The sequence below is a fragment of the Nerophis lumbriciformis genome, linkage group LG06, assembly GCF_033978685.3.
Source record: "Nerophis lumbriciformis linkage group LG06, RoL_Nlum_v2.1, whole genome shotgun sequence".
In the NCBI taxonomy this organism is placed as follows: Eukaryota; Metazoa; Chordata; class Actinopteri; order Syngnathiformes; family Syngnathidae; genus Nerophis; species Nerophis lumbriciformis.
The window spans coordinates 41,049,237-41,072,644 of record NC_084553.2 but is presented as its reverse complement, the minus strand read 5'-3'; the positions used below and the strand labels follow the sequence as shown (position 1 = coordinate 41,072,644).

The 23,408-nt window shown below is 38.3% G+C and overlaps 1 protein-coding gene across 1 annotated transcript in view; it reads right to left on the bottom strand.

Annotated features, from left to right (window-relative positions):
- Positions 1 to 23,408, bottom strand: part of ush2a (Usher syndrome 2A (autosomal recessive, mild)) — a 363,320-nt gene that overhangs the window by 62,731 nt on the left and 277,181 nt on the right. The window contains exons 67-72 of the mRNA XM_061964341.2: positions 17,921 to 18,119; positions 7,528 to 7,635; positions 6,510 to 6,693; positions 3,962 to 4,119; positions 2,145 to 2,303; positions 961 to 1,123 (exon numbers count right to left, since the gene is read on the bottom strand). Coding sequence (XP_061820325.2) covers positions 961 to 1,123; positions 2,145 to 2,303; positions 3,962 to 4,119; positions 6,510 to 6,693; positions 7,528 to 7,635; positions 17,921 to 18,119 — 971 coding nt within the window. The remainder of the gene's footprint in view (positions 1 to 960; positions 1,124 to 2,144; positions 2,304 to 3,961; positions 4,120 to 6,509; positions 6,694 to 7,527; positions 7,636 to 17,920; positions 18,120 to 23,408) is intronic.

Here is a 23,408-nt window from a genome sequence, read left to right as displayed (position 1 = left end):
TTTATTACCGCACTGCAGCCTTATAGACACACACACACACACACACACACACACACACACACACACACACACACACACACACACACACACACACACACACACACACACACACACACACACACACACACACACACACACACACACACACATTTCAACTTCCTGGGAGCCTGTCCAACTTCAATTTTGTTCCATGAACTTGCAGCGTTTCTTTTCATGCATATGTTTTGGGTGTTTTTTTTGTTGTTGTTTTTTTGCATTTGCAGTATTTTTATGGCATTTGTTTTCGATCCTGCAGCGTTTATATGATTACAGCATTCTTAACTTGCAGATTTTTCTGTTTCATGTGTTTTGTGGTGTTTCTGCCTATAGCATTTAGATGTTGCCATGCATTTGCCCCTGTCGGCCAACGTATTAAAGAAATTAAACAATCTTTATAGAACACGCAGTAAAGTCCAAACTGTGTTGGTAAACTTAAATGGAGGTACGTGTGTGTGAGTGTGTGTGTGTGCGTGTGTGTTTGAGTGTGTGACATAGAGACAGAGAAAGAGAGAAGAAGAGAGAGAGAGATATTGCTACTTCAGTCCCTGTCTGCCTGAGTCTCGTCATGCCAGGTGTGTCACAGTGTGTACGTATGCTTCTATGCTAATGTGTGTTTCCTGAGGACTTAAAGGGCTTAGTCCCGTCTGACCCTGCATACAGATCACACACACTTTGGTCAACAAGCATAGCGCGACCTTCAGCGTGACTTAAAACACACAATAGTAGCGCATGCACACACATAAGAGGCTGCTATGCTAGAAGACACATTAACTAAAACTTTAAGCCCAATCTGCAAAATATACATCTATTTGTGTAGGAGGTGAAACACTTCCATAATGGTAACACTGAACACTTGACGAGAGTGACAACCTGTAGCAGCAATAGCAAGATACTTGTATTGATTGCATTTGTGTATGTTACCTGTATATATGGTAGGAGGTGACAAGTCCATTGGCATTTTGGGGGGGAGACCAACGGATCTCTAAGACTTCGGAACCAGCTGCTGTTACTGAGGGTGGTGTTTGACCGTCCGGTGCAGTTTCTAAAGTATGGACATGAACACCCTCTCCTACACCACACCGCCCTACATAGGAGAAAACTTTTTTTTTTAATGGTCATAGACAAAAAGATGAAAAACAGTCTTATTATTGTAGCTTTTGTACATTGTACTGTATAAGACCTCTGAAAATATTGTGCGATCTCTGCAAGCATCACGTACTGTAAATATGTTTTCTTCTTTGGTGATTGATTTACACTCTACACTTATGTTTTGGTTTTTCGTGACCCTGATTGCAAAAAAAGGAATAACTTCAACAAGGGTGGACTCAAAACAGGTAAACTCCATTGTCACGATATGCATCACCACTTGTCAACAAAGTTAAGTTAGAGTGTTTTATTGTTTAGTACCAACAATGGTTAATGTCTTTTTACACCTGTATGACAATTGAGAATGTGAGTTGCATCCAAACACCAATTTTGTTGTTCATGTTATCGTTCATTACAAACATGAAGAATGAGTGCTTTATTGTTTTTATGTAGTAATATTAACGGTACTTCAATTAATTTTTACTTTTCAAAGAACGTAAAGACTGTGACGCCTATGCCAGCTGCACTCGAGCAGAAGCAAATCCTGCAATATGCATTTAACCGCCACCACCCAGAGTGCACCTTCGGCATGCTAAAAATAGGTTGTTTTGTCTAGATTGCACTTCTATATCGCCCAGAAAAGGTGGTTCATATTATAATTGTCTGCTGCATAATTCACATAGCGACAGCACAGGTTGGACTGTTACAGCATATGATGTCATGAATGTGGACGGAAATGAGTGCTTCCATGGACACAGTCGGTAGTACAAGCAAACACCTTTAAAAAGAGAGGTGTACACCATTTTTGTACTTGTTATCAACTCTGCACACAGTCTTAGAAGATCAACCGCAACATGCCCACTAATAATGTGCACATTTTTAGTTTAGCACTTGTTATTTGGATCTTAGGTATTAGGTATTTTATTTTGTGAGGTACCTGATGAACGGACCAAAATGTATATTTATGTCACATAAGTCTTATAGATGACACAATAATGCACTTAGCATCTGACACTAACCACTCTGACATGCCTGCACTCGGACAAGGTAGGTGGTGAAAGGCTGTAGACCCTTTACAGTAAGGTTCAGGTGTTGGCCCGTAGGATGCATTGTGGCACTGTTACTTCCTGGATTCAACAGGATGTTGTAATGCATAGGCTGGCTGATGCTGAACTGGTCTGTGGAAAAGGCAAGATGGAGAAGGATTAGACTGGACTAGATTTTGGGGGTTCCAGAAGCATTTGGACAGTGTGATGAGTTAGCATGAGATAGCTGAGATATTAGAACGTTTTAAGATGCTATTCTGCAATACGAGAGCTAGAGCACTCCATTTAATTCAATATTTACAAAGTAAGATAGATGTACTAGTCCACATTATTTTCCAGGAAGATCTTTTTCAACTTCACCATACAAAAGTGTGGTTATATTTCTGACCTCAAAATGGGTCTTAACTGTGGACCCACAACAAGGCAAAAACACAGAAATGTATACAGAAACACACTGAACTCCCACACACACCTAGACTGTTAATATTCTCCGTGGAGGTTTTTCCATAATTCAGGCCAACTGTATTGTGATGGGTTATTCAACATTCATGAACTCTGGATATCTTTGAGAATGAACTGATTACTGGACAAATGAAAGACTTCAATTATTCACCCCCCCGCCCCAACTTACATATGCACACACACTCACACAAAAATGTACACAGCACACTCACTTCTGACTATGGCAAAGTGGACTTTTAATATGGGCACATTTTCACACACACTGAAGGATATTTATAAGTACGTCACATCTCCCCTCCCTTACATACGTTTGACCGGCACTGTGATTTTCAAGTTGTGTTAAGCACTTTTCATCCCAAAACATAGCCATGCAGCTCTTTCTTACATTTCTACACAAACAACACTACTACAGTGCAGAGATATACTGTAAAGTTACTGTAAATGTCATTTTAACAGCCATGTGGTGGTGCTTTGGCTGTCAATGTATGCATACGAAGATGCAAACACCTGTGTATGTACATACACACAGACAGGCACATTGTCAGTGAGAGGCACACACACACACACACACACACACACACACACACACACACACACACACACACACACACACACACACACACCCAGTCAGAGACACTCCAAGCTCTGAGCTCAGGGAGCTAACCAAGCGTGAGAACCCAGACGATATTTCCTCACCTTTAAAATCAACCCATAATGACAATAGAATAGACCTGCCTATGGAAATATCTCCACAGCGCCGTGCCCACACACACACATCTACACAGGAAAATAGACCCAAGCAAAACACAACACAAACACACACGCGCAACAAAGCGAAGTGTCTTCGCTGGTTGGCCCTATAAGCGGTTTCCGAGATAGGAAATCATGCTAATGAGAGCATAATAGCTGGCGATAGATGGGTTAGGGCAGACAATCACTAGCCCATAAGCATGAAACTCAGTCCTGAGTGTTTGCTACTGTGGGGGTGTGGGGGTGTGGGTGCGTGCGTGCGTGCGTGCATGGGTCCAAAAAGGCCAGAAGGTGACTGGTAAACTACTTTGCGATTTTGTTTTGGTTTGACCCCAGTTAGAAGTGATTCAAAGGGAGAAGTTTGAGTGCTCGGTTTAATGCAGCAAGAAAGGGTTATAAATATCTTATATAAGAGTTAATCTTTTAGAGTCATTAGACTAAAGCTGTCTTTAAAAGACAAATATTAATGTCATGGTTAATTATATCATTAGACACCATGACAATGGTGACTAATATGCGTGTCATTTTGATAAAGACGCTGTGAAAATGACCATCCATCTGTTTGCACTGCTACTCACCAGGAGGGGTCCAGGCCAAGAAGATGGAGTGGGGGCCTGTGACTGTCACATTGTGTGGAGCCGGGATCCCAGCGGGGCACCAGGCTGGTGTTTTTATAAGGTATTTGTCACTCACACCATCACCACCACCTGTGCTGGCCTCCAGTTCATAAACATACCTAAAGAGGTGATACGAATGGACATCTATAAAAACATCTTAGTTTACACATAAACACTTCTGTGCACAAAAGAAAACATCACATTATCATATTAACTGTTTTGTTGTACAAATGTCATCATCATGTGATATAAAAATATTTTATTCTAATGTGGCTTACTTCAGTCGCTTATTGTAAACGTTTTTTTATGTTCAGTCATCTGAGATATTGATCATACTCAGGTTTTCTTATTTGACAAATAAGATCATTTCAGAAACACAGTGGACCTCCAACAAGTATGTATAAACACTTGGAGGTCAAATCCTCATATTCAACATAGTGATATCTAAAAAGGATGAACTTGAAAAGTGTATTTTGCTTTTTTTTGGCTTTGTTTTGTGATGCCACCAAATAATATGATAACAATATTCTACAGATGGTGATCACAGCAGTGGAAATGGAACTCATCATGGCTAAGTCAACAATAAAATAATAATATATAATACATAACACACAACATTCCCCACCATTTCGGGACTGCAGCAGTAAGGCGACTTGGCTTCTTTTGAAAATTAGCATTAGAAATGGCATGAGGCATAAAATAAGTGTCAGTACTCTCCTCTGTCCCTTCCCCTGCCCATAGTCAATCTGCATTAAATTGTTATCAAAGTAAAGTGGTCCAAAATTAGGCACCAACATTACATATTTTAACTTTACTCCACTGGAGGTAAAACTCAATTAAAATATTCTGCACATTCCCCTTAAGGCATAGATAACCTCACTCCTGGACTTCTATGTTGTTCATTGCATTCATACGGTCCACCAATCTTTAAATCTCTGCTTGTTATCTATACCTCACAATAATTACAAATCAATCTTAATTTCACACTCTAACAGGGTGATATTGTCTGTTTATATTTGTTATTTTATCATGAAGCCTTTAGTGATCTTCTTAGAAAAAAAGCAATGTCAATAAAGCTTTACTTTCTACTACAATTATCATCTAAACGTATACATCATCCTCATGCAGTCTCAGCACACTTTTCCATCTGTCCTGTCCGCCTCCTCCGACGCGCTCGCCACCATGACATCATAAGATAGATTCTCCTTTTAAGAGCGTGTGGCTGGCTGACGCTAAAGCCTACATTAGCTGTGTAAGTGGCCCGCCATTTAACATTAAAAGCCTTTAATTTGCTATAAACTTGGGCACACATGCATTAATAGGTGGCGGTGCTAGGTTATTGTTCTTAGGCTGAGTGTTTTAAACAGGAGGCCATTAGTACCTCAGCAGTGGGTTAGAAGACAGTCGAGGAAAAAGGTATTAGAGCCACTTGCATAGATAAAAACATAGAAAATACACTTTGGGAGGGGAGAAAAAAAACAATGAGTAGGAGGGTGAATTGAAACAATTGATCACAGAGAGACTTTTTCCCTGAACTTAAACACCACCATGGGATATCCCAAAAAATTATGACGAACTAAAATGTGTGTGTGCGTGGTCGATTTGCATCCCTTTCCCTGCGGCTGTGCATGTGTGTCCTATGGGGCCAGCCACAGGGAATAGGTTAATTCTCTCGTCATCTTAGACACTTCCTGAAGTGCCGAAGTGAAGTGACAGCTAATCAACATTGTCATAAATAATCAATGGCCACTTTGAGCTGTCTTCAGTACACGCGCGCACACAGGCATACACATAGAGGGTGAAAGCACACGGCATATAGATAATGGGGCCGGTGCTCCTGGTGTAATTCTCTGTTGCAGGGCTAAATTAGGAAAATAAGGAGAACGGGAATGAGGTGAGAGGGTGAGGATGAGATGGGAGGAAGTGTATATTTTAAAAGGGGGAAGAAAAGCAAAGCGGGTCGGGATGGAGATGCATTCTGGCAAACAGAAAGGAATGAGGGAAAGTCCTTATATTCTTTATCTATGTTAAAGAGATATCTGCTCTGATTTTGTACACTTCTATCTATCTATCTATCTATCTATCTATCTACTGTATATATCTATCGAAAGACTGGGATGAAGAGGTTGAGAGGTTGAGCATGGGAATCATTTTTCACTCCCCTAATAATTAAAACAGCAAATCACACTCTGAAAAAAAGCACAGATTAATACAGGTTGAATGAAAATAAACAAATACATCAAATCTACGCTCTGCTGATCAGCCACTAAGAGTCAGATCAGATTTGTGATTTCGCTGTGTGGGAATTTGCATCATTGGCACGTCAAATATTTGATCATTAAATGGCACAAACAGACGTATAAGAGTGCAGTCCTCAGAGGAAAACGCAGGGTCACCACCCGTACAGCACACACAAATCTGGAATTAATTTAATTATAGAGCGACGAGTGCAGTGTGCTATTGCAGGTGTTTTCGGGCTCATGCATGGAAGTCGAGTGCACATGTGTACCTGCGGTTTGGCAGGAGTCTAGTGTCAGTATAATTCTGGTCACGGTGGTCTCCGGTAAAAACAGTGTGACCGTCTCTCCGCAGTCTGTACCGGAAGACCAGTCCATTAGGCCTGGTTGGCTGATCCCAGAACAGCTCCACCACAGATGTGTTGACGATCACATGTCTGGGTCTTGGCCAGACACCTACATGTCGATAGGATAAACAATTCCACGTCAGTTTAGATGATCATTTCCTTTCACACTTCATTACTGTATGAATGCCTTTAAACTGACACAATAAATAATATAAAGAAGAGATCCCCATATATATATTTTTTTATCTTAGAATCGGCTCAAATGAATTGTACAGTATTTGATATTATGTGGCTTTCAATCATGTATGACATTCTGTTTATCAGAGGTAAGAATTATGTCCTGCAGAAAATAAAATAGAAACAAACAGAATAGAGAGAGTAAATCAATTCCACTATAAAAGGACATCCACACTTTTTAAATATGATATATTATACGCTTCCAATTTTTTTATGTGTTTTTTTTTTTTTTTGTAATAATCAAGCATCACACCTTAGATAGAGAAAACGTTACTGTAAATTACACAATTTAATTAATTTAAGTTGATGTGATTGATTTATCTGGCAGCGTCGCCAATGACATGAAGACACAATAAGTGGAGAAGGGGGAAAGAAGGGGAGGAGCCAGATGAGGGACTAAAGAGGTTGAATGTAGCACAAAACAATATAGAGATAGAATACTGCTGGTAAATAATGAGTTGTAAGAGTACATGTTGAATTTGTGTGTATGGGAAATAAAGTATGATATAAACAATCAGTGCAGAGAAAAGCATGGAACTGAGCATCTAAAAACAGTAAATATTGTTCTTAGACACTTAAACATAATGTAAATAAGTGAATTAATGAATCAAATATTAACGCCATTTACTGTTCATGAAACCATTTTAAGTGTAGGCTTTTAAGAGTTATGTCTCCAGTTGGAGTGGACAAAACAGAGTGTTTGTACCAGTGGGAGCAGCTTGCTGGGTGAGTCCTGTAGAAGGTGAACTGGTGCCACATCCCACAGTTGTGCAGGTCACCAGCACAAACGTGTAGTTTGTGAATGGCTGCAAACCTGTACATCACAGGGAGAAAGAATCACTTGTATGTATACAAACATCCACTTAATGCAACATTAAATGCATAGGTCCTATTTGTTAATTTTCTTTTTTAGAGAAATATGTTGCGCTAGGGATTATAGAACAGTGACAAAAGGTGAAATAAGTGTAAAAAGTCCAAGAGGGACATTGAATGACGTCTTTCCCAACATTCATCCTTTGCTCTCTTCCTGATCCCGCAATCCACCTTCCTTCCATTCTCGCCACTCTCAACGGATGGATCCATATCTGTCTGTGCTAAATTATGCATGCCATAACTCAATAATGAAACAACGTAAAGACGGGCAGCTGCGGAGCTGACACGGGATGGGAGCGGTCCGACGCTGTAATGTCATCAGCTTTTGATCTATGATAATTATGATACCTTGGTATGCGTTTAGGCTACGGCGTCCTGACATGATTTATTAATAGGGGCCCTCGCTATGCAGTCTTAAAGAAATCACATAACCCCTTGAGTGGATCTTCAGGTGGCTGCCATTTTTGTTATTGTGGGGAAATATCAAATTGATAGAACATTTATTTGCTATTTTTTATCTGTTTGTTTTTAAGTAGTGCCATGTTTGAGGTGGAAGGTGGCTGATCTAAAGAGCCCAATGCAAATATTTCAAGGTGTCGTGGGAGTTGACTGAATGTTTTATGGTCATTCACTTAGCAGCTGACTACATACAACAGCTTGCAAATCAAATTTATGACAAAACGAAGGGAGTAAAACAACTTTAGCTCAAATAATGACTACAACAATAGACTTTGGCATCGCAGGATGGGGGTTGCAGAAATATGTATAAGTGAATATGTTATACATATATTCTGTGCAATTTTACAGCATGCTATAAATAATATTGATTTAATAGATTTGTTCAACGATGAATACATTATTTATCCTCACTTTAAGGATCATACATTAAATTCAATGTTTTATATGGAAGTGAAATGTCCTATTTTCTTCATTTCCATTTTGCAGTATAGGACTTAAGAATTTAAAATCTGATAAACCAATGTACATTTTGATTGCATTATAATGCACAAACTACTTAAATAAATTGACATCATTTTGCCAATAACCTAACTGATATGTCCGCCCCCACTGTGCGTGTTTTGATATTGAGGGGGGATGTAGAAAGACACCCAACTGTGCATCTCAGCTGCGAGTCAGCCGTTATGGACCACATGCGACACACACACACACACTTGGATAATGCTCAGCGGAGAGCTTCCCCCCAGTTTCCTCGCATTGTTCCCTACTGCTTAACATGCCTTGTGGGGCCCCCCGTACTTAACACTACCACTGATCAATGTGTATGTTTGTGTGTGTGTGTTCTCACTTTTGTCCTGTATTTGTGTTTAATAAAGAAAATCTGTCAGTCAGGGTTAATTAGTAAAGACTACGTTGCACCGTTTACAAAGCATGCATATACAGTAATGTAACTGTTGCATAGTAAAAGTCACCAATGTTCTGATGTCTTTTAGTGGAACACCAAATAAAATGCAGCAACCATATTTGTTAGACATGTAACATCACATGTAGTGAACCTAATAATGCAAATAATACACATGGCAATGGCTTTAAAACTGATGAAAATGAGACTTTCAAGTGTGCATGACAAATGATAACCATCCATCCATCCATTTTCTAAAGAATCCAAAATAATTATTTGACTACTGTCTTTAACATTATTAACTTACCGTATGTACTTCTTATTCAAATCACGCACGCACACACACACCGACACACACACACACACACACGCACGCACACACAGACGATCACTCATCCTAAAGAGGGCAGTGTTGTTCTGCTGCAGAAGTGAGAACCCCACGTCTCCACCCGTGTGTGCGTGTGTGTGTGTGCGTGTGTGTGTGCGTGTGTGTGTGTGTGTGCCTGTATGTATGGGAGAGCACTCTCATACATGCAGGTGTGTGCTTATATGCCTGATTATGAAACAAGAGAGGAAGCTTCAATCATTTTAACAGTGATCACCGAGAAGTGAAAAACGGGTGGAGAGCATTGTGATGTGACAATGCTGTGACTGTTATTGTAAGAACAGTAAAAACTTTGACTAATATGTAGAACAAAAAAGAGACTTCTTATTAAAGAGCTGCTATAAGACTACAGTATGAGTGTTGTGGGAGTCAATAAAAATAACTGATCCGAAATTGAATTTTATTGACAGTTTGCCATTGCTTGTTGGCGTCAGAGAATATGATAAGATAATGGAGCCAACTGTCACCTTATATACAACATAAGGAGCCACAGACAGGCGACATGAGGGTGAATGAAACAACAGAGGGAGCCATGAGAAATTACAAATGTAATGAAAATATAGCAAAGTGTAAAGAACCAAGAATAACATTAGATTTATGTCTGCAAATGATTCACAAAATCATGATCAGGAAGAAGAATAACGGAAGGAAAGAGAGGGCTTTAATACCATATCTTCTAAATTTTGGAGAGTTAGACTTCCTGTCTGAGGCTCTGTGATGTGTCTCAAATTTTGTTTGCTGCTTATGGCACAGGGGTGGGACCAGACGAGCTCTGCTTCTTCCCACTCCTGTTGAACGGTTGATCGCTTCAGTAAAATGTGTGCTTGTGAAGTTTGAACATGTTCAAAATAAAGTGAATTCTATTGAATATAGAACACTGAGATCAGATTTATAAATGCATGCATACACTAATCTATAGATACAAATATACAAAGAAAACAGACATTCCAAATTAGGAAGTAAATAAGTAATGTTTTACCTATTGCCTTAAAGCATGCATTTTGTATTAGTAAGAACATCAGTAAAAACAGTTATTAGTGTTGTCAATGTTGGAATGACTGTGAATGTGAATAATATTGTAATTTTATCAGTGTAAACACAGAAGCATATACGCAAAATGCATGGTATCATGTTACTGTATCACATTAATAAAGATGCAATTATGTGACAAGCAACACTAACCCCATATTACAGACCCTTTATTTCCACAAGGGATCTTTAGAATGTCAAGACCGGTGTTGTTGAGAAAACGCATTTCAATTATACATTTCAATTTTATGAATTAATGCAGATGTAGAAACTCTGTAGAATGTGTTTGAGCACATACACTAACCTAAGATATAATAGCACATTTCTGTGCTATGAACACGGGAGAGGGAAAGACACCTGTCAAATATCTGCCGCATCTAATTTTTCTTTCTTTCAGTAGCTCACAGTAGAATTCATACAGAAGTTACAGTGGTTTTTTTTTTTTAATGCTGACACTGATGAGAGGGGATGGTTACATGAAAAGAAAAGTTCCTGTCTTATGCCATTGCACCATGTCTACACACTTGACACCTTTGCTGTAGCACAGACCAATCAGAAAGCACACTGCAGCCAGCGTAAAAAAAGATAGAAATCATTAATAAATAAAATAACATACTCTATTCCCTGCCTTTGTGAATTAATAATGAGCCTACAAAAGGCCAATTAAACACATGATTAATGCCATAATCTATATAATTGCAGGCAATCATTCATCGTGAGCTAATGACGGCAATGTTTAATATCGATTCACATGGGGTACTTTTGAACAGCAGTGCTTAATTCTTTCTATGAAGTGTCATAATTGCAAACAGCTAAAATGCTATTAATAACAAGCCTATTTGTTACTTTTCCTGAAGGAAATCATTGCTCAACTGTAAGCAGAAACATACTTGGGCGTGTTAAGCAATTACTCGGATTTGATCATGAATATGAGATTTTGCCCTACTTGCAAAATGTGTTATTATTGAGTGTATAGAGAAATTAAGTGGCACAGTTTGACACACAGGTCATCAAAACAATGATTTTATACTAATACAATTTAAAAATTGCTGATTGTTAAAAATATTATATTCGTATAATACATTATATATATATTATTATTATTATATTATTATCATTATATATTGTTGATGTGGCGTGTGTGTGTTATGACACACCTGTGAGAACTGTGCGTTAAGATGAAAAGTGTCACTTTAAACAGCAGCAATCATTATTGAAACCTATACAGCATGTCTCCTTTTTGTTGTTGTCTTGTTTTGTTTGCTCTGGCACCACTCAAAGCCTTTTTGCAATAACACGTATGTACTTATGGAAAGCTGGTAAATTTCTGAGCATTGTTGATGAGCTCTGCTTTAATGTGTCAGACAGCAGATACACAGAGTTAACAGAGAGTGAGACAGTGTTGGGTGTGCAGGGTTTCCCTCAGGATATTTCAGGCTGAGTGTGTGTGTGTGTGTGTGTGTGTGTGTGTGTATGTACTGTATAACCGGGGCTACATGCACATGTTGGCACATTAGGCCTTTACAGTATTACTGCCCATTACTATTTATGTTTGCCAATGTTTGCATGGTGCACACACACTAACCACAGGGACCATGGCAATAGTGTGTTGGTTCCTGGCAAAGCTGATGCCTGTGATGGAAGACTGATACCATACTTTATAGTTGACTTTATTTCTTTGTGTTTGCATTTTAAAGAGTCACTTGCACAATTAAGAGAAGGGTACACTCACACGAGGAGACCCGGGCTGTGCTTGACACCTAATGTCTGGTTCTTTTGATGAAGTGAGTAAGTGCTCTGATTGGATAAAATTACTTTACTGATTAAAAAAGGTGGGCCTGTGTCCGCAACATACCTGTCATGTAATTAATGTTCATACAGCCACTTTACACAATAGATATAAATTAGCCATTCCACCAAATTACTGCCATTTGATGCCCTGGTAATAAAATGTATAAATGCACAATAAAATTGACTGTAAAATGAATGTTTTTCATTAAGCAGAATGTCCTGCACATTGATCGGATAGCTTATTTAAGTAGGGGTGTAAAAAAAAAAAAGATTTCCGAATGAATCGCGATTCTTATTTTTAACGATTCTTAATCGATTAAAAAAATAATAATAATCAAAAAATCGATTCTGAAAATGTTAATTTTTTTCTTTTTCTAAATCTGTCCTGTCCAACCACTCAAGCAAGTCATATTGTTGATGTAGATACTCTTACAATCCCTGCAGTGTCTTGTGTGTCTGTCTTGTCTGTCTGGGTGTGGTCATGTGTGGGTGGAGTTTGGGTTGCTGGCTTCCCAGTCTGGCACACCTGGCGCTGATCAGCTCACTCACCTGCCTGCCATCAGCTAATCACCTCCACTCCACAAAAGCCCTGGTCTCCTCACACGACGCTGCCAGATCGTTTCACAGTTCTCCAAGTGGTAACGATTCTCGACAGTTCTAGTAGTATTTTGATGATCTTGTTGATCTTTTGCTCCTGGTATCTTGTTCCTTGACTCACCATTGTTTTCCTCTGCCTCCAGTGCCTACCTCCTCTAAGCCTGCCTGCCTGCCAGACACCTCCACTCCAGCCAACGACGCCTTTCCCTCATCCTTCGTTTGCCTAAATGAAACCCTTTGGACTTTGAACCTTGAGGTGGCGACTTGTCCAGGGTGTACCCCGCCTTCCGCCCGAATGCAGCTGAGATAGGGACAAGTGGTAGAAAATGGATGCATGGATGGACTTTGAATCTGCCTCTCGTCTGCTTTTGGGTCCACCAGCTTGTTGAATCGTGACAGATACCCATATCTTCTGTATAGATTTACCGAAATGTGGGAGACTGTTCTTGTTGCCTTATTTGTATTTGACTTTATTAAATGTTTAAGTCAAATTTTATTAAACAAAACCAGTTTTCTTTTAAGTAATACAGAAATGTATCACAGCTGTTAATCTATTTTATGGAGGATCATAGCTAACCATAGTACTGGCACCCATGTTATTAAAAAGTCTGGATTTTGAATCGAGAATCGTTTTGAAACAAGAATCAATTCTGAATCGAATCGTTACCCACAATAATCAAATCGAACCGTGTGGTATCCAAAGATTCACAGCCCTACTAAATAGTAAACATAATTCAAAAGATTAATTTAAACTATCTTGGACACTGTAATGTAAGAATAGCATTGTCTGTCCTTGCTTCCTAAGATTAGATTTTACCATAAAATATAACCTTTTAAATCCTTTAGAAATGTACATAATTATCTTTTACATATTTGTGTTACTCCTTATCCCATTATTTTTGTGAAAACCCCCAAACAATAATTAAGTTAAAATTCTCACTTTATTGTCCCTGTACCTGTGTTTTCACTCATTACTGTTACCCTAACAAAATCACTAAAACTGTGCTAGGGTACACATTTCCAGTGAGCTAATAACCTGGGGGGCTATGTTCTGGGGTTGGCGCCTGACTTCTCCCTTCAATATTATTATTTTGAGAACCAGCCTCATCTGCAGTGGACATTTGTTTTTCTTAGTGTTAGCTATAGTGGACGCTGGCCTTAAGGAAGTTAACATGTTGATGCAATGATATCCAATGTGTTAACAGTGCTCAAAGTTCCTCTATACAATAGGAGAACTGTAGTGTTTTAGGAATGTGTTACGAAAATGAATCAAAGGGCTGTAATGGTGTCATGCCCGGGCCGGACTTGGCCCCCGAGCCGCCAGTTGAATTGACCTTCCCTAACACATTATCCCTACTGAAAATTTTTTGAATATTCCACAGGAAGTTGCATCATTCACATTTTCTGCAGACCAAAAGTAGGTTCACTCATTTATATTAATGTACTGTATACCGTATTTTTCGGACTATAAGTCGCAGTTTTTTTCATAGTTTGGGCGGGGGTGCGACTTATCTTACTTAAAATATCAAATAATATTATTTAGCTCATTCACGTAAGAGACTAGACGTATAAGATTTCATGGGATTTAGCGATTAGGAGTGACAGATTGTTTGGTAAACATATAGCATGTTATATGTTATAGCTATTTGAATGACTCTTACCATAATATGTTATGTTAACATACCAGGCACGTTCTCAGTTGGTTATTTATGCGTCATATAACGTACACTTATTCAGCCTGTTGTTCACTATTCTTTATTTATTTTAAATTGCCTTTTAAATGTCTATTCTTGGTGTTGGGTTTTATCAAATAAATTTCCCCAAAAAATGCGACTTATACTCCTGTGCGACTTACAGTATATATGTTTTTTTCCTTCTTTAATATGCATTTTCGGCCGGTGCGACTTATACTCTGGAGCGACTTATACTCCGAAAAATATGGTATTTGATTGTACTTTGATTGTATAGGACTCAGCACAGTCCTGTTACCAAAACTATTCTTTTAAAGTTGTTTGTTTTTTAAATACGTTTTTTTTGTTGAATGACTGTAATGTGCTTGTCAAAATACATGCCATGTAGAGTAGATTGCTAAGTGTATGCTCACTGTAATACTCACTCCTGTTACTCTTAGACCTCTTACTCAAATGAGTCTTCTTCGGCTTAGGAACGTATATAAAAATGTAATATGATTTACCGATAGTTCATTATGTGTATTATCACATTTACAATTGGAAAAGGATATACTGTACATGTAAATGTTTTTTGAGAGTTACAACAATCAGATGGCACCGATTTGGTAGAATAGCCCAAAACAGAATGACTTAAAATAAGCCATTAAGTTTATAAAGCTGCAGCTAAAGTGTGTTAAATAAAAAAAGTGGCATCACACATAAATTGGCCAAAGCAAAAATGCTGTAGATTAGTATGATCCCTAAGTGTGATGACAGAGTTGTAACAGTTTACTCGGCTATCTTGTGTTGACAGTCCTTCAAGCCAATATTTTTCTTCTGTGGGCTGTACACAAAATGGAAAGATGCGGGGGCAATATTGACAAAGTTTGCTGATTAAAGACGCTAAAACCAATCTAATGTATGTCAATATATGATAAGCTATCAGAACAAAACAGTAAAATCTTAGATTTGTGTTATTGGTGAAAAAGCAAAAATTAGTGCAATATCCAAAAATATACGTAATTAGTATGGAATCAAATACATTTTTACAATATGCCAAGGACCACGAAAAAAACAGCTGTGGGCTGTATGCCACACTTTGGACACCCTTGCTTTAAAACGTTTTTGGTTTCTGTCTCAGCTATCGTTACGATCTCTTTGGAGAAAATAGTTTTAATGGATGGATATCTGTTATGTTTGTTGTCTTCTCCCTGCCTTCTCTATTGGTTTTTCAGTTTCTTCCTCAGTCTTTTGTCCCCAACGAGGCACACTTGCTGCTAATCACTTCCTGGTAGCATTTAAGCGCGTCTCCACCGGCTGGTCCCTGCCCGTTATTGTTCCTGAACTCCGCTCTGACATGTGCTACCTTGATTCTGCTTCCCTGGTATGTTGCCTTCGCATATTTCTGTAATATTGACCTCGTTGTGTTTTTGTTTTCCTAGCCACCTTGTTTTGAGAGGACTAGTTTTTGCCACGCTGTGTGCGTCCTGACCCTTGCTCCGCCAACCTCTGAAAGAGACTACTTTTGTTATATTTCCCATGGTGTGCACTTTTGCCCCATCACTCTTAGTTACCATTTTGGACTTATTAAATATTTTCATTTGTTATCGCGTACCTTGCCTCCATTCTCTGCATCCCGGGGTCCACCCTTGAACTCTATCTTAACAGATATCGCTCCAATATTGATTTCAAAGGCAAGGTATCGATTTTATCGATACTAGAAAATAATTAAACATTGGATTTAAGAACGACAGACATTATACAAAGTTTAACACTTTTAATGATAGGAACTTAAAATGTTAAGTCTGCATGCCCATTTGTGGCATCATCAAAACAAATATAACAGATAGCTGCAATGGTCGAGAAAGGTCACAACAAATGCAAATGCTACAAGACAATATCATTAATTACAACACAAACACTTTCTGCTACATCACCATGGTAAAAGCCAGAACAAATAAAAATGACAAAACAATAATATAAAGCCACAACTTAACTTTAAACCACAAATGATGCAACAGACAAAACAGAAGTGTAACAAACGCTCACATTATATTAGTATTGTTGAAAAAGTAAAAAATATGTTATTTATGACTGAAAAAGTGGTCACAACTCACTTACTTTCCCAACTTCGTTCATTACATCCTCTGCCATTTGGTTTTCCAAACTTGTCTGCAGTTACTTTTGTTTTGTTGTTCCGTGTTTATTAAAATAACAGTAAGAGCTAGTCAAACCACTGCTCATTTAATCTGAAAATATTTGGTTGCACTTAATTTCTCAGGTAAATCTACTGCTAATGCTACCTGATGATGTTGGTAAATGTACTTTTATTGGAAATATCTTGAATGTTGAAAATGGGAGCATTAATTCAACCTAATGTATTGATTGCACTTTATTCAAATAAGATGTGAATGCATAATTGGCCATTAATTGTTTGCTTTTTTTTAAATCCATAATTCATTGATATCTAATTCCCTTACAAGAAATAGCAGGCATATATAGGAAACTTCGCCTGCAGTGTCCAGTATCCAGTATTTATTTCACAGTCACACTGGGTGAATTTTTTTTGGTAAAAAGTTACTGAATCGATTTCACCTCACTTAATCGTGTCGGACCGTATCGTTTAAAAAAAACAAAAACGGTCTCTTAATCGTAACGGCAACCGCAAATTCTAAATCAAATCATTAAAACGAATCGTTAAACTCCTAAATATTAGCCAACGTTAGTAGCTACACTATCATTGGCTAATTCGCTAACAACATCAATCCATCCATTTTCTACCGCTTGTCCCTCTCGGGGCACACAAAGCTAATGTTTGTTACGTAAGGCATAGTTTACATCACTACGCCCCTTTGATGAGGAGTTTTCTGTAAGATTGCACTACTTCCTTATATGGGTGATATTTGGCAAGCCAAATGAAAGGCTTTGGAAATCTGTATTTGGCCTTATTGAGGAACGCAGCAGTACAACCTACATGGCGGCACTTGAAAAAGGGTTTTGGAGTATTTTGTATTGTTTTGGGTTGTACCACATTTGCAAATTTCTGCATGTGTTAGTGTTTGTGTGGGTAAGGAAATGGGAAAGAGAGTATGCAGTGGAAATGTGATGTATATTTAGTCATTAGACGCCTTCCACAAAGCAGCACACATAAATACATAAATGCATTACAAAGTAACAGAGAGAGGGAGGATAGAGGAGGAGTTAACAGACAAGAAGACGGTTTAAAAATGACAAAGTGAAGGAGGGAAGATGGAATAGTATAAGGGATTAAACACCGGAGGTACGAGAACAAAAACAAGGGGAAGAGAAGCCGATAAAAAAAAAACTAATTTGGAGAGCGGTATAATAAAAAAGGACGGTCATTGGGAAGAAAATGGCACAAAATATGCCTTACCAGCCACGGTATGATTCCCGGGTGCATCAGTGTGTGTAAATATGGTGCCGACACCAGTCTGGTTCAGGTGATACCAAAGTGCTCTTCCGTTGGGATGTGCAGGTTGGATCCAGCTCACAAGAAGAGAAGAGGGGCTCAAGGCTTTTACTGCTGGAGACTGCACCCCCTCTGGGACTCCTTGAACTGTTAGTGCCACCATCTAAACACACACAGATACAGTGGCAGAAGAACATTCCATTTTAATAATATAATTTCCTTATGGAACTTTAATTATTATTGGAAAAATGTGGTAGTACTTAAGGAACCATGTTTTATGTTGCATTTTTAAAATGGTGTTGCTGTGGCATTACATTTTATGTATTCTAAATATTATGCACAAACAGACATGAAATAAAAATAAAATAAACTTGACACGCTGGATATGCAACGCATATATAAGTAAATTTTTTGGCATTTTTACATGTGCAAGTAATTGCAACTTACAACTATACACACCACTGTACGACTTAAATCCTAACTTTTAACAATCGACAATGCATACACAACAACTTCAGGGGACCCGGTTATTGTGAATTCTAGGAGTGATATCAGTAGGCTACTGGCGGATGAAAGTGAAACCATAGAATCGCTGGGCAATCTGCTGCTAATGGCAACAGGGATATCCTGCCTTAATAGACTGTCACGGACACTTCCCCCACCTGTCCCGCACAGTGCTATGCAATTAGAACACTCCTACTTCGGCTAAAGAGAGACACAAACACACAGGTATGTGGTGGTATATACACACGGACACAATGTGCCAGCAAAAGTTCAACACTTGGCTTATATTTAACCAGGAAAAAGTAATTATAAGTAAGCATTTTATCACATTTTTGCTATTGAGGCAGTGTTCAATTTGACTTTTTTCTTAGGTTTGTTTGTATATAATTTCAAAACCACAACGCCACAGTGACACACTAACTACTTCCAAATAATTGTGTTAGGTTTTTGATAGGCCTAACTTAAAGGAAGGTGTGCCTAAATTGCTCGTTTTTCTATAAAAAAATATGAAATTTGAAAACCCGTTATGTTGTTTATAATTTTTTTCCACTTAAATAACTGTTTGCAGTGCATGAGAAAATAGAAATAAAAACACAGTTCTAATTTAAATCTTTACTCTTTTGAATGATCATTTATTCCCGAGTATATTGGACAACAAAGCACTAACAGAAGCAATTTTGGATTTGAGGTGAAGACAAAACTGCTTTAAAACCGCTGATGAGTTCATTGTCGACAACAGTACAGCAAGTACAGTAGAATGCGCATGAGTTTCACACCAACAGCTAAATCGTGAAACCAATATTTTTAAGCGCACGCAGCGGTACATGAATCTGCTCGATGCTGACTGTTCATGATGCTTACTTCCACAACTACTAACATCAGGAGGTTGCTTGCAGCCACAGCTGTTACCAATGTCAACGTTCTTTTTTGACTCAGTGTTAATTAGAGACAGTGTCGGTTATATGCTTTCTTAGACAATGCAACAACGACAATAGAAAACTCAGCAGTGGATTGAACAGAGCATTTGCATTCTTATTTCACTCATAAATACAATTTTTTTAAGTACTACAAATAAAAATTGGAAGGCAGCAGCACATCCTTGCTACACCTGCTGGATTAAAGATGTTCTGTATTTTCTCGAACTGGAGAAGATTAAGCTGACATTGAATGGTTGTTCAACAAAGTTTCAAGAGCTGTGGTGTGCTTTTCTGAGATATATAAAAGAAACTGATCTCCAAATTAACCCTTGTTGAATCACAATTAAAATGTGGGTGGTTGATGAGCTTTTCGTGTGCTTGTGGGTTTGCTATATCTCTCTAAGGCCATTCAGGAATGCAGCTGTCTGTGGTTTCATGTTGACTTCTGTCTGTGGTTTCTACTTGATGTATTATTATTATTATTATTATTTAATTATTATTGTTATTTATTTTACTTGTTGGGGTAAAAACAGCCCATATGATGTGTATTTGACAACGTGTTTCAATTATGTGTCTGAAAACCAATAAACAAATGTTTTAAAAAAATAATCCAAACAATATATTTGGCTTCTATTAATCACAGTACATACATTTTGGTACAAATCCTACGGTACACACTTCATCAGATATACAAAGTTAATGATGGAAGAAAAGCTGTAAGTGCAAACAATGGAGAAGATGAGGGTGAAGAAGAAGTAAAGATGAGGACAACAGGCTGGGGCAGGGTGGTGTTTCTATCACAGGAATGACAGCAGACAAATAGCAGAGGCAACAGGACAGGAGCATTTGAAGACAAAGAAGGAACCAATCGCTCTTCCAACCTCTCTAAGTGACCAAGCGTATTAGATCAGCACCTTCTGTTGTCACGGCAGGTGTGCGCTCGTGTGTGTCCGTCGGCCTCCAGGCGTGTGTATGTGGACGAGGAGGTGCGAATGCCAGGTAATTGCAATGGTGTATTAGGTTAGCCCACGTTGTCCCATAATTGGGAGTGTTTGGCCAATTTTCACTGGTGTACAAACTAATCCAAGTTACTCCCCATCCACCCTCTGCCTTGACTGTGTGCATTGGGTTTTGTGCACTGTGTGTGCATGTGTGTATATGCGCACGTGCGTGCGTGTGTGAAACAGGGATGTGTAAGAGATTGAGTTTGTTGTTTAACTGTGCTTGTATATTGGGGGTGGCTAGAGAACTCGCTGAGTGGTGGTCGGATAAACGGAAACATTTCTCCTATATGTAATAATCTAACATCCATCATTGATATCCCTTTTTTGTTACCAATACTTTATTATACAAGGCGATATATTGGAAAATCTGAGGCTACTGAGGACCTGAAACTTGGAATTTGGCCGATATTACGTGGGGGAAAAAACCCTGTGTAGTGTTCCAACTGCTATGATACACATACTGTATCATCTGTCAGCACAATGCTTAAGATTTCAAGTATAGGTTGATCTCTGCTTCTGTTAAAAAGGGACCTATGATTATTTTCCTATGGATACTCGTGTTGAACAATGCCAAAGCATCAAATTATGAGGTTCATGCATTTGGGCGTGTGTTTGCATGTGGTGTTGGATCCCTCTGAAAGTTGTTTTTTACAAAATGTTCGTAAAAAATGGGCTATTTGTGACATCAGACATTGACGGACATACTTATGTGTGCATTCTAGTACATGCTTCTACCAGCCTCCTCCACCTCTGCTGTACAGAGACTGCTGCCAGCAGACTCCCATGTCATTCCTTTACACAAGACTGTTTTGACAACATTGACCAGTACAAAGTTGGATTAGCCGCAAAACTCAGCCTATAAGTATGATTGCGACATTAATACTTGCTTTGAGGGACTAGATTTGAGGGAGGAAGAAGGTAGAATAAAGTATTATTTTCATCTAATCGTGGAATGCACACACCACCACCGACATCTGACATGCAGGGATATACCGTACTTTTCGGACTATAAGTCGCAGTTTTTTTCATAGTTTGGCCGGGCTCCAGTGCGACTTATATATGTTTTTTCCTTCTTTATTATGCATTTTGGGCAGGTGCGACTTATACTCCGGAAAATAAGGTAAATGCTTTGCGAAACTGTACACCACACAAGATATACCTAATGTTGTGACCGGTGAAATGTACATAAAATTCATAAAGTTTATTTTCAACAGAGTTGGAAAAAAAATGCGTTGATGTTTGTATTCAATATATATATATTTAACAGTTGTACATTTTCTAAAGACAAATTCTGGTACTTTTACCATTTACTTTTGCAGAAGGTGGGGTTTAGAGGCTTTCATTTGCAATCTAAAAAGAACCCCTCCACACACAAACCCTTTGCAGGCAGAAAATTAACGCAACATTTACACCAAAGCATATCTTGAAGTGTAACATTTAAACTTCAGGGTAGACTTACATTACATTTCATTATTAACAGTGGTTAATTTATTTTTACAATTGACTGACAGTTAAGAATGTTACAATATTACCTAAAATTTGCCTTTGCGGTTAAAAAGGAATTAGAATAGTGACATTTTGAGCCTTGTGGCATTCTCACATATGTTGTTAATAAAGTGGTTCCATTACATCTATTTCTCAACAGAAAATGATTATTCCCCATTAGTTCCACTATGTGAAGGAGGCATGAATGGAAAATGATGCCAACTTTCATAACACGTGTTCATTGGTGTTTTTTTTCCATAGAAGGAGACAAAGTAAATAACGTATGGCTGGCATTTGTAAAACCAACATTTACTCACTCTAGTAATGTTAGCACTCAGCCACTCACTGTGACTGAAAACAGCAACATAATCATGAGAATGTCTCATAATTTTGAGGCATCTCCTGCATAGTTGATATATTTACCCTTTTTTAAGACTCTGTGAACCATCTATGTCATTATTCTTTTAAGTCTTCGTTCATTACATACTTCACATCTTCTCAACAATTCGTCTAGCAAACTGAGCAAAGTTCCATTGGACACCATACAGCTCTCCTGGTGATGCATTGGGCTCTTTATGTAACTTTTCAGCAAATAATAATACGTGTTCAATCAGCTATAAAAGCAAGACAGACACTTTTCAACTGGAGCTTTCATCTGTGCTAAGCCGGCGAAATTAATTGTTGTGGTGATATCAGCTCAGCTACAGCTAGAGAGATAGCAGAGGAGAGTTACTGTGTGAAGCTATTATGGATGCTATCACAAACATCAGGTGGACTCAGCGTTTCTACGGCCTCACATACAGGAGGGAGAGCATATGCAGCTTGTTCTGACATGGAAACAGCAAAACATCCACAGACAAAAAATATGAAGAAAGAACAGTTGTGAGCAAACAGGTATGCACACAATAATTGCAGTGATTAGGATAAAACAATGTTCAAGAGGCCTTCATGGATCTCAATCAAACTTAGCCTATCTTTACCTTTTAAGACCCAACACAAACACACAACTAAAACCAGATCTGTTGAAAAAAAGACTTTCCAACTTGTGAAAATGTACTAATATACTTGTGTAAATGTACTTCTTAGTACATAACTTTTGTGTTTTGTTTTTTTGTAATTATGCTTTATATTTGACATTTTTAAATTGTATTTTATATATTGTTAATTGATTCTGTACTTTTTGGGGGAATTTTTCACAATTCACAATCCCTATGTAAAACAAGAACACATATGTTTTTCTCTTTTTTATGTATTCAAAGTCTTAAAACATGGCCAGTACTCGCTGTTCCACATGCCTAAACGACACACTAAGTTGCAGGACTGAGAGACGTCACTGGCACCGAAACAAGCTCACTAGTTAGCTTAACCATCTAGCTATCTTAATTGTTTTTTCCTCCTTTCAGTGTCCGAGCCACAACGCTCACGGCTGTCCACTTTGCTGCAAATCGTATTTGGATGATTACAATCCGAACACTGTTACTTCCAAACCAGTTGTAGTTTTAAAGTATTTATTTGTAGCCAGCGAAAACTTATATTCTTGGC